The sequence below is a fragment of the Electrona antarctica genome (assembly GCF_951216825.1).
Source record: "Electrona antarctica genome assembly, chromosome: 20".
In the NCBI taxonomy this organism is placed as follows: Eukaryota; Metazoa; Chordata; class Actinopteri; order Myctophiformes; family Myctophidae; genus Electrona; species Electrona antarctica.
This window is the reverse complement of record NC_136801.1, coordinates 32446309-32458397: the sequence shown is the minus strand read 5'-3', so window position 1 is coordinate 32458397 and position 12089 is coordinate 32446309. Positions and strand designations below refer to the sequence as shown.

Here is a 12089-nt window from a genome sequence, read left to right as displayed (position 1 = left end):
AAAGTCTTCATACAGTACAGTAGGCTGTGTCTGTGTCCCTTGTATTCATATTTCATGAAGTTCAGTTGGTCACAGTTCAGTGACCACAAGTGTATCTAAACAATTCTGTCTGTGACAGCAAGGGGCCTAAAACACACACACGCATGCATGCACGCACGCACGCACGCACGCACGCACGCACGCACGCACGCACGCACGCACGCACGCACGCACGCACGCACGCACGCACGCACGCACGCTGTGTTTTTCTTGTGTGGTTTAATTTCTCATCAGAGCTGCAGGTACAACAGAGAAATGAAATGAAATGATTACTATATTTACCCAGGGTATCTGGGCTAAGCTCAAGAACTTGTTTCCAGCCAGGCCCTGCTCATAGAACATTTCATCGTAGTGGTTCAATGCCTTGTTCAAGGGCACTTCAGCGGTGGTATTTTTTAACGTGTCGGACCGCTGATTCGAACTGGCGACCTTCCGGTATCAAGACAGCTCCGCAATCCGTTCGGCCACCGTTGCCACTAGAGGCTATAGGTTCAACTTCCCAGGCCACAGCCCTTGTACTATGGTCGTATGAAATGGTGACATGAACAAACAAAGGCCCCATGGGCCATGGCCATGCTTATCGTTAAATCCTGTTCCCACTGTGCTTGGAATGCCTGCAATGTACTGCTACAGTATATTTAATTTTGGCATCAGTGCCACTACAAAGTCAAAGTCGTATGATTAGTCACACACGTTACCGCAGTGAAATTTGTTCTCCGCATTTGACCCATCTTTTGGAACGGTGAGCCGCAGCGTGCGCCGCGCTCGGGAATCATTAGTTGATTTGACCCCCAATCCAACCCATTGATACTGAGTGCCAAGCAGGGAGGCAGTGAGTCCCATTTTTACAGTCTTTGGTATGACCCGGCCGGGGATCGAACCCCGACCTCCCAGTTTCAGGGCGGACACTCTAACCACAATGCCACTGTCTGGTTCAAAGGGTTGATAGCTCCTTCCTTGATTAATGTAAATGATAAATATCTGTATAAACTGAAGTTATATTATTTTTGCGCAACTTCAGACTCCAGACCAATGAAAGTTACGAGACACTCTTTGATCTTGCTACTGCTTGCAATGCACGTTTACGTTACTTCAGCATTTCTCTTGTTCTTGTTGTCATCTCTGATCACACACACAATCAACTGCAAGTTGGTTTTGGCAATTAATGTCTGAATATTATGTGAAGACTCTGCGTTTACAATGGAAGTCTATGGGTCGACTCGGGTTCAGTTTATTTGAAGAAAGCTGCATCGTTTCATATTCAGCTCAGTTAACTTTGTGCTTACCGGATAATCTAAGCATATAAAATGAATGAACAACATGGCCACGATAGATTGAAATATACCGAAGACCCTGCTTGGCACTCAGCATCAGCATGTTCCTTGTGTTACCAGGCCCTTGTGTTACCACCTCGGAGGAAAGCCTGGTCTGTGTTACAAAATTGCTGTGTGATCCAGTCGGGAGCGGATGATATCGGTACGTCATGTTGTAGTCATTGTTTTGTAGTCATCAGGACGGAACCCTCAATCTGGAACTTCCTTTCCCGCAAACCGGAAGAGTAACAATAAAAGCGCGACTCGTTCTCTCGTACCCTGTGGCTTTTATTGGGAAAAATCGGTTTGAGGGAGAGGAAGTTCCAGATTGAGGGTTCCGGCCTGATGACTAAAACATGACGTGACGATATCATCCGCTCCCGAACCGGAACATAAACCCGAAAAGGAATGCTGCCCAGGCTAGCATGAGCAAGAGTTGGATTAGGGGAAACACTGTGTGTAAATGGTCCTCAAAACTGTACTCAAGTACAGTGCTTAACCCATTTAGGCCTGAAAAAATTCTTTCTGAAATACCTACTGTATGTTTCTAGGCCTATATCACTCAATATTTCATGTCAAGGACCCCAACAATGATCTGTAATTGGCCTCCGAGACCCCCATCTGAAAATATGTTGTTCCAGGGACCCTCCAGAAGCAAAGATTTGAGTTAAAAACATTCGTTCTGAAAAAATATATTCCAAATTTGAGGCACATTTTCACGATTTTTCAAAAATAGCAGACCTACAAGCTCGTAGCGCGCCACTCGGTGGCGCGCTATGAGCTTGTAGATCTGCTATTTTTCAATAGCTAAAGTATAACATAATGCTTAGTTCCTGCCCAAAATGGGTTAAGTAACATGTACTCAGTTACTCACCAGCCTCCTTGGCGACTCTGAGCCTGTGTGTCCATTGGTCCAGAGGTCCCAGACACTTGGCCAGGTATGTCTGGATGGTGATGCAGTCCAGAGGTAGAATGTGGTTGTCTGCACCCACCCTCAATACGGGGTCCACCACTATGTACCCACTGCCCGCCTTGTCCTTGTCTCTGTAGATTACACGCACAGGAACACACACACACACACACACACACACACACACACACACACACACACACACACACACACACACACACACACACACACACACACACACACACACACACACACACACACACACACACACACACACACACACACACACACACACACACACACACACACACACACACACACACTTTTATAAAAGAAATGTCAAAATGAATTAGCTATTGATTAATAGCTATGCTTACATTCATTATTTGTTTGTTGAATGGCTTGTCTCAGTCCCTTTATAAAATAATCCCACACACAGGCAACAAACACACAGGCACAGTCAGACACAAGGAACATTTCATTGACTGCGGTAGCAAGCTGCAAACAAAGTTGTAATACAATCCAGAACAGTCAAGAGAGGGTTTCTTGTCAATCTTAAATTAGATCAGAGTAATGTGATGTTGCAGTGGGTATATTTTCAAACATGAATTCACATATTGTTGCCTCCTCGATGGGAGAGTTAACATCAAAGTGATCTCTCAAGAACAGATTCCGAGCTACGCTACAACTGAATCTGTCGGCATTCAGAACGTGTATACATTGTTGTTAGTGGGAATGAAAACATAGACGTCCCACAGGAAGAGGAGCAGCGCCTAAGGCGTAGCAAACGGGCAACATCCTGCTATGCACATTCTGTTTGACGCTGTCAAAAATTCAAATTCCTTTTTTGCAGATGGGTTCCCATAATGACATAAAAGTGACAAGTGACGCATTTTACCGCAGAGAATCAGTGCAAATTAACTCCCAACTCCTAATGCTTCCGTCTTTAATGTCCACGTCCTATTGGAACTCTTTCTGTAGTGTAGAAACCGGCATGCACTAAACCTGCAGACTGAGCTGGTGATCTGCATGCATCTGACTCTGCCCCGCCCCCTTCTCTTCTCCTCACCTGGGATAGGGGCCGTGTATTAAACCATGAACCGTTACATCTCTCGCAGCCATACAGTTAAGCATTGGTCCGAGTCTACCTACCCAGTTCCAAAGTAGTACTGGTATGACCCAGCCACCCGTAGCTCCAGTTTGCAGAACTTATCGCTGTCGTCCTCCCGGCCATTAGGGGCTGTGTCGATCCAGTCCAGAGGACGGAACTTGTTGCGATCGAATCTCTCTCCCTCGGTAGGGTAGTTGGTGTGAACACGCACCTGTTTACCCTGCAGTGTGGGACCCAGGCGAAACTGCAACTCATAGCCTGCAGGGGGGGGGGGGCAATAGAGCATTTTAAAGGTAGTGTAATATGTTTGGTTTAAATGTCACGATAATCTACAAATGGGTACAAAAGGAGCCAAATGGACAAAACTTGTGTTTAACCGCATTAGATTAGAACCGCATTTTCATACTCTCGATACGGTCGCTAATAACGTTTAATTCAGGACATGATGGAAAACATTTGCTTTGATTTCCCATCTTGGTTCTGAGTCTGACCAACGGCATGCTTTGCAGAGTGGGTACTGTGCTGTGTTACATTTGGGAAACCCACACCATTTCCATATAATGGACGTTGTGTAACATTTAGTCAACCATCTCTACCTTTGGGGGATAACAGGTTAACAGTTTGTTTCACGTCCAATTTGTCCATTTCATTACTCGTCATCTCTGTCTTGGTAGCTGCTCTGGCTCAATGTAAATAATGCATGGAAATGAGTGTGTACAAGCCTGACATGCAAGCCAAAAGCAGCAGGGAGTCTGACTGGTTGTTGCGTTAAATAGGCTTTTAGATTAATCCATATCATATATATATACACACACACACACACCTCCCGTGGGCCGGTACAGCGACAAGGGCTTTGGCGTGCGTAAGCATCTTTGTGCACGGTGTATGCAATTCTAGCATGGGAAAGGGAAACTTCACCCTTATTGCAAAAAAATATATATGTTAATGAGTTTTAGAAGATTTAGAACACTTTCCTGGGGGTCTTTATGTCTGTAATATGTGGTTTTAGATAGTTTAGATTTTAGCAGTGAGCCCAGTGTCTCTGATGTCATGGACATTGGGCTCACTTACTTCCTGGACTACATGTTGTCTCAGTAAGACAGCCCTCCCCCTATCCACAAGGAGGAGCAGTGCACCAAAGCATTATGGGAATTGTAGTCCAGGAAGGAAGTGAGCCCAGTGAGCCCATATCACACACATAAAGACCCCCAGGAAAGTGTTCTAAATCTTCTAAACGTCATTAACATATATTTTTTTTTGCAAAAAGGGTGTCCCTTTAATGTGCTACATATATTATGTTAGTGCTTTGTAACTAACTTCACACAAGCAGCTGCCAGCTACAGGGCAAAAAGTTACAAGTCATTTCCAATGGAAGCCAGCAACATGAAGCTACTAACTGACACTTGACACTTGAGTGACATAAAGTTTTCAGCGCTCAAATAACACAGTGAAGCATCAATCAATCAAATGTTTATGTTTCACCATTTCCGTCTACACAGTACACACAATCCCTGCTCTGTTCTGTAAAAGGAAGAGTATCTCTTGCTGTTAACCGGTTTACTCTGTGTAAATGAAAAAGGATAGTGTGTAACAGTGTGGCTTGGCCAACACTTCAGCGCTGACTTGACAGCAATGCCACGCTTGAGCATTTTGTAGCTTCTCCCGCTGCTAATGTGAACACAGCATAACAGTGGCTATACACTGAGTGAAAGTTGAAGCAACCACTATTCACATACAGGAGGCAAAGCAGACGCATAGCTAAAACACAACATTCTGTAACAAACAGTACAGCCTAAAAATCATTGAACACATCAGGCTAAACATGAATTTCACACCATGACATCAAGCATGAACGCTATGTAAAGTTAACGGCCTCCGAGATTCGCTCTAGTGACACACCATTGCATAATCCTGTTCCGAGTCCCGACAGGGCACTTGGGTTATATAATTGTGAGCCTAGCTCTGAGGCAGAGTGGCAGCTCAAATCAGATGTGTGATCTATCCAGATTAGATTTGTTTTATTAGGTCTGAACAGCAATGAGAAAAACAACATGGAAACTGATTTTTAAAAATCAGATTTGATGACACTCCAACATGAAGCCTGCTTTATAATTTGTCACATTGTGGCAGCTTGTAGATCAGCGGTCAAGCATGCCTGTGTCCAATTATTACCACATAAACCAATGCGTACTGGTCAACAAGGTCTGAATATACTAGGGATGCACCGAAAGGGAAATTCTTGGCCGAAACCGAATACCGAATATAGGAAACAGTTGGCCGAAAACCGAATACCGAATATCCGAATATGATTAATATTATATATCTTTTTTCCTACCATTGCTGTCATGGCCGTACCTTAAAGCTACCTGATTTATGGCAAAATAAATGGTTATGGCAAAAACCTAACTTAAAAAAGAATCACTATTATAGGTCCATAAAACATTTATTCAGCTCTTTTGAATGCATTAATTGCATACAGACAATTCGGTGATTTTCTGCCTATTTGGGCCGAAACCGAATAGGCCGAAAATTATTTTTTAGCCATTTTCTGCCGAATATTTTCTGCGGCCGAATATTCGGTGCATCACTAGAATATACAAGTCTGATCTGATCAACAGTCAGTCCTAAATATCAGAGTTGAGAAACCAATCAGATTTCCCTGCAATCTGCACAAAGCCTTCTTTATAAGTCCCTCTTACAAATAATGCTAATTGGCTCTATAACGTACCTCTCATAATAATGTTAATCTGATCTATACAATGACATGGCACCACTGCATAGAGGGGCACTTAGTAGTAACAGTTGGTAGCAGTAGTAGAAGGCTATCCAGCATGCTGTAAAATGGCAGATATAGCATAATTGCATGTATTCCATATACATTACAGTCCATGTAATGTATCGTCCCTGTCGGGTGGAAACCTTGTATGTCCAAGAACTGTTACTTTTCAGGATTCATATAGGAAAATAGATGCGTTTTGAGCCTGTTTTGAGCCTGTTTTGAGCCACGCGGTAGAGTGACAAAGTAAAGGCATCGACATAAAATGTTAAAATATGGAGATAAGAGGTTTGTGCCCGACAACTATAATCTTAACTATAATCTAAGAATATATATCTAGGCTACTTGCAAGGCAAACTGTAAACTGGTATATATATTCCATGCATTGCATGATGTATTCTAAATACAGACCATGTTGTATATACACTGTGTATGGTATATAATTGGTTGTGTGGATCCGTACCTTGCTCCAGGCGGAACAGCGTTCGCTCCAGGCGCTCCATGTCGTTGAGGACCAGTATCCGTGTCTGTCTGCTGGCGTGGACCATTTTGGCGTTGCTTTTTTAAGCTGCCCTTTACATGCACGGAGAGAGAGATGAGCCTCACGGCTGTCAGGATTCCAAGCCTCCTGCGCGCGACCCCCTCAGGCTGACGCTGTCTGGAAATAGAGAGAGATAGGAGGGGGAATGAATGGGTCACATCACCAGGGAGGTTAACCCCACCACCACCCGACCTCCACTGTGCGTCATTACGCACCATGGAGGGAGGGGGGGGGGGCAGAGAGAGGCAGGGCAGAGAGAGAGAACTGAGAGCGTTTGCCCTTTGCAATGTGTGACAGCTCTCTGTTTACACATCATTGTCTCCACCAGGCCGAAGGCATGGGGAGAGAGTATGTTTTGCACTCCGTCCATGTGTGTGTGTCCGGCTGTCCGTCCGTCCTTCCGTCCGTCCGTTACCAGCTAATCTCCGGCACCGTTGGCCCGATCCATGCCAAACTTTGCACACACACACACTCCCTGGATGCCAACACAAACCTCTGCCCCAAATATTCCTCAACGGTCTGTTATAGCACCACCATGAGGCAGATTTAGGCAAAACACATTTCTGTAGGTAACTCGTACACATTTTATCCCTATACATCACACAATTCGGTATACTATCTCCATAGTCATGTGATCAACACGGATCTGCACCATTTCCCATCTTCCATCCTGATTGGCTAAGATTGGCTTCCAAAGTTTTCAGGAGTAGCCCGTTTTGTACAAAATGCTGCACATGTCCTGATCATGCAGAATTCTATCCTCAGAGATGCTATGAGTGATCTGGCTCTGCATTTCCTCAACAAAATGAAGAACATTGTTGCAAAAAACAAACAAATAAAAAAACATGTTTATATTACTCCTAAACATTTTGCCAAACATCTCACACACTCCTATCCTCCTGGTGGAGACCTGTGCCCAGATGGGCACTTTTTCTAGTTAGGCTACTGTACTCCCTTCTAGTAGACTACTACTGTACTTCTTGTACATACACTTCTTAGTTTTTACTTGACATTTGCTTGTTATGTAAACATATGTTTCCTCATGCCAATAAAGCTACTTTGAATTGAACTGAACTGACTTAACTTTTTTACAGGGGCCAGTTTTGAATTGCAGCCGCCCGTAAGTGCTCTTGCCTCTTTGAGAGCGGTTTTGAAGGAGTCTAGGGATTCACATGTCTTAATGACTGTTGGTGGAGCGTTATTTTGGAGGCATAGTAGCTAAATTAATTTAGTGCCTTGTTGGAGCCGAATCTTGGTTGAACATGTTTTGTGGTACTCCCTGGTGTTGTGATCGTGGACTTCAATAAGGAAGTATTTTGACAGGTACATGGGTATCGTGGTGTAGCGAATCAAAACAGAGTTCCCTGACCGGGAATCGAACCCGGGCCGCGGCGGTGAGAACGCCGAATCCTAACCACTAGACCACCAAGGAGACACGAGTGTACGCGCAGGAATGTGGGTGCCACCTTTTGAACGAGTGCATGCAAAGTTCACACTGACCACTTCGTCAAACGACCCGTGTTGCTCACCAAAACCTGCAGCTTTTGGGGGCAAGCGTACAGTGCGACACCCTACGACGGACTCGTAACTAACTAGCCCTGGAACTCACTGTACCCGTACGAGCGTCATGTTGTGTGGCTACCATGGCTAAAGCCCGTAACGTCCATACATATTAAGGTCCATCGCAGCAAAGTACGACGGACCGTGTGCATGCGAAAAATATACATCTGGGAAATTGTGAATACATTTTAAATCAAATCACAGGTAGAAAAGGCAAAGCATCAAGCCAACAGCAGCTGCATGTGTAAATATTAATACGAATCCATCAACAACCAAGCAGGATACAAAAAAAGAGCATAGGCAAAATACTGCGACAGTGTAATAAATATAATATATCAGTATGAATTAGGCCCCCCCCCACACACACACACACCTTGAAGCTCTGGTGTCATTGTTATTGTTGTTATTACTATTATTTTTTTGTTGGACATTTATTTATATCAATGAACGGAAACGATTACCTTGTTTTTCCCTTGTCTCCCAGTCTGCACAACACCACGCCCCCCACACACACCCCCTTCTGGCTGAGAGAAAGGAGGAGTATACAACAAGGAATGGTCACATTTGTCACTTTCTTGGCATGAATAACCGTTCCAGAGAAGGTGTCAAATAAATTAAAAATTAGATATGTTCTTATCTTGTATTTTATGTATGTAAACTATGTACTGTATCTGTACGAGTGTACGTATGTGATGAATGAACACCCAGCTCTCACAATAAGTTAAGTTAAATTGAATTAAATTAAAAGCTATTTTACTCACTAACACTAATTTAATTAAATCTGACGTAATTTAATGTGAGATCATGTTCATTCATAGTACACTAGACTAGACTAGCTACTGTATGATTATTTTTTAAACCTTTGTCAAATAAATGTCTGCCCACGTCATCCGTGCACCTGATGAAAATGTTTTCATCATGAATCCTAGCCCTGAAACATGACTGAATCATGGCAGTCATGTTTCAGGGCTACATGAATCCATGATCTTATCCAGTCCACCCAGTTTGTAGTGCCTGTGTGACCTCTCCTTCTTTAATGTATTCCTTGGCTGTGTAGTTTGCTCACCGTGGAGGAGGAGGAGGAATGCTGCCCCCTAGAGGTGGAGAGTGGAGGCACAGCCATCTTCACCGTAAAGGAAAGCCTGGTGAGGCGAGGTTAACTGTAAAGTGACAGAACACTGAGAACAGACACATTCACTGTGCCAGGGGGTCAACACAACACGACACGAAAGGTTTACAAGGAAGCTGCCACAAAGTAAGACTTAATCAACCTTTTAAACCTAATGACCCTTTTTAACTTGTGTTTAGGTTTAAAGAAACAAGGACACAAAGTGGGAAGTTATGTTCTTAATTGTGTATATAGATTCTAATTGTGTATATAGTAATATTGTGTTTATAGACAGTTTAGGGAGAAATTAAATATTAATCTACACATTAAAACACTTATATGGTCGTGTGTGTGTGTGTGTGTGTGTGTGTGTGTGTGTGTGTGTGTGTGTGTGTGACTGTGTGTGTGTGTGTGTGTGTGTGTGTGTGTGTGTGCGTGTGTGCGTGTGTGTGTGTGTGTGTGACTGTGTGTGTGTGTGTGTGTGTGTGTGTGTGTGTGTGTGTGTGTTGAGCCCATATACTTCTGTTGCATTAATTTGTGACAAGCTGTAAGCTTGGCTAATAATAATAATAATAAGGGTAATAATAATAATAATAATAAGCATGTATTTCACCATCCCCACCTCCCCATGCAGTACTGTAGATCCATCACTGTGGGTGTGTGTGTGTGTGTGTGTGAATGCAAACAGTAGGCCTACTCGGGGACAAATTTGCCATTGGCCCAGTGGGGCCGTGGCTCAGGGGCCCTTGCCTCTCAGGGGCCCTTCAGGGAAATTGGTCAAAAAGATGATAAAAACTCAGAAAATCACGAAAATGTCGTGCGCACGCGCGCTATTGGGGGCCCTGCAAAATGTACCGGCCCAGGGGCCCTCGTGGGGGTTAATCCGTCCCTGGGCCTACTGCATGTTTCATTTGAAAACACATACCGTTGCTGTATAACCCTTCCTTTTTATTATTATTATTATTATTATTATTATTATTATTATTATTATTATTATTATTATTATTATTATTATTATTATTATTATTATTATTATTATTATAACAATTATTTGTATGACTATCCAACCGCCAGCGATACTTCAATGTGGTGCTGCTTATCTCATCAAAACACTGGACTAAAGTTGGACCTGTGTGCGACTGATTGCGTTCTACTGCAGTGAGCCTACGTACCACCCTTCATTAGACTATAGGGTGACTAGGTTCAAAAACCTAGACGGGGACCCTTAAACCTCTGTACTTACTGTGCAAGACCCGAGGACGATTCTACAGTACAAATGCCTTCTAAATCAGCTGTTCTCCCAAGATCCTTCAAAAATGTTCAAAAATAGCAGATGTACAAGCTCTCAGCTATTTTTTCAACTCTAAAATCTAAAATGACACTTTCCCGGGTTCCAATGGGTTAGTTAAACAGACCTGAGTTGCAATTATACAATCTTTTTTTTCTCACTCTACACCAAACGATGAATTGATGTCACTGCTTTTGATATCCCCCTCCGCTGGTCATTCGTGTTTATGTCCGGTGGGGATATGTTTTAACACAAGTCAAGAGTTTCACTAGTCAAGAGTATTACACTTCAGGCAAGCATAAAGAATTGATCATTAATTCAAGATCAGATAGATCAATGTCGTGAATTATGAATGGTGAAGGATTAAATTGTAAATATAGTTATTCATGCATTATAAACATGTACAGGTACTCTCATAATAATGTTAATGAGTATGTATGTATACATTAGAGATCCTGGTATTGGATTGCTGTATAATTGATCTAGGCCAGCAGGCTGTGTGACAATTAAGTAACTGTTAAACTAGTGGTTCTCAAAGTGGGGTCTGGGGACCCCCAGTGGTCCTTTGAGAGAGTTCCAGGGGGTCCCCAGCTAAATGTGAGACTTTCATGAAACTGTGGCACGTATCTATATCTCCCCTTGAACCTTGACTTGAACCCTGAACCTTGAACCAATGCCAGGCAGGGATGTAGATTGGTGGTTTTCAAAGTGGGGAGTCAGGGCTAGGCTGGGATCCAGACTGATTTGTTAATAAAGAATTTAACTGATACTAAAGAATTAATTTAATAAAAAAAAGTATTTGATGCGCTGTTTATAAAATATTTTGAAAACTAACAAAAAATGTTAAACCTTTATTTTTGGCATTTGAAGTATACAATTTAGGCATTTAATTTAATCCAGAGTGATTTACAGTAAGCAGGAACCACACATGGTAATACATCAAATGCATAAAAAATAGAATCATACCCAAGATCTGTCTAACAGTGGAATATCTATAAAATGAAACTATGCGTATACACTATAGAGTGCTATGTCCACATAAAATGCTATCTAAGTTGTATAAGTTACGCCTGTAAGGTCGTCGAGGCTATGGCAAGTGCTACGGCAAATGCTAAGGCCGTAGCAAATATACTTAAGAAGTATATTTTGTATTTTTATGCCAATACTTGTATGTACTTTTTTACTCAAGTATAATTTTACATAAAACATCTGAGTACATCCACCACCTAGCTGCCAGCGGAGAGAGTCTAGCCTGGGTAAAACCTGAGTGGAATAGTAAGAGAGTGGCGACACGCTTTGATCTCGCCGCAAAGCGGGTGCCTATGGGCTATATATAGTTCCAAACATCAGAACTATCCCATTGAGATAGAATGAGCACTTCCGCATTCCATTGTTACAATGGGAGTCAACGCTAGTGTCCCAACCCCCGCCCCACCTCCCCTC

The 12089-nt window shown here is 42.9% G+C and overlaps 2 protein-coding genes across 4 annotated transcripts in view; one reads left to right on the top strand and one right to left on the bottom strand.

The window, feature by feature from the left end:
• The window catches only part of LOC306913475 (glycogen debranching enzyme-like), a 49758-nt gene extending 40930 nt beyond the window's left edge, over positions 1–8828 (bottom strand). For both annotated transcript variants that reach the window (XM_079490147.1, XM_079490148.1), the window contains exons 1-4: positions 8712–8828; positions 6613–6807; positions 3415–3631; positions 2227–2396 (exon numbers count right to left, since the gene is read on the bottom strand). In XM_079490147.1, the coding sequence (XP_079346273.1) occupies positions 2227–2396; positions 3415–3631; positions 6613–6697 (472 nt within the window). In that variant the 5' untranslated portion in view covers positions 6698–6807; positions 8712–8828. The remainder of the gene's footprint in view (positions 1–2226; positions 2397–3414; positions 3632–6612; positions 6808–8711) is intronic.
• Positions 8829–9393: 565 nt separating this feature from the next.
• The window catches only part of frrs1b (ferric-chelate reductase 1b), a 25929-nt gene continuing 23233 nt past the window's right edge, over positions 9394–12089 (top strand). For both annotated transcript variants that reach the window (XR_013788479.1, XM_079489626.1), the window contains exon 1: positions 9394–9505. The gene's annotated coding sequence lies outside the window, so the exon portion shown is untranslated. The remainder of the gene's footprint in view (positions 9506–12089) is intronic.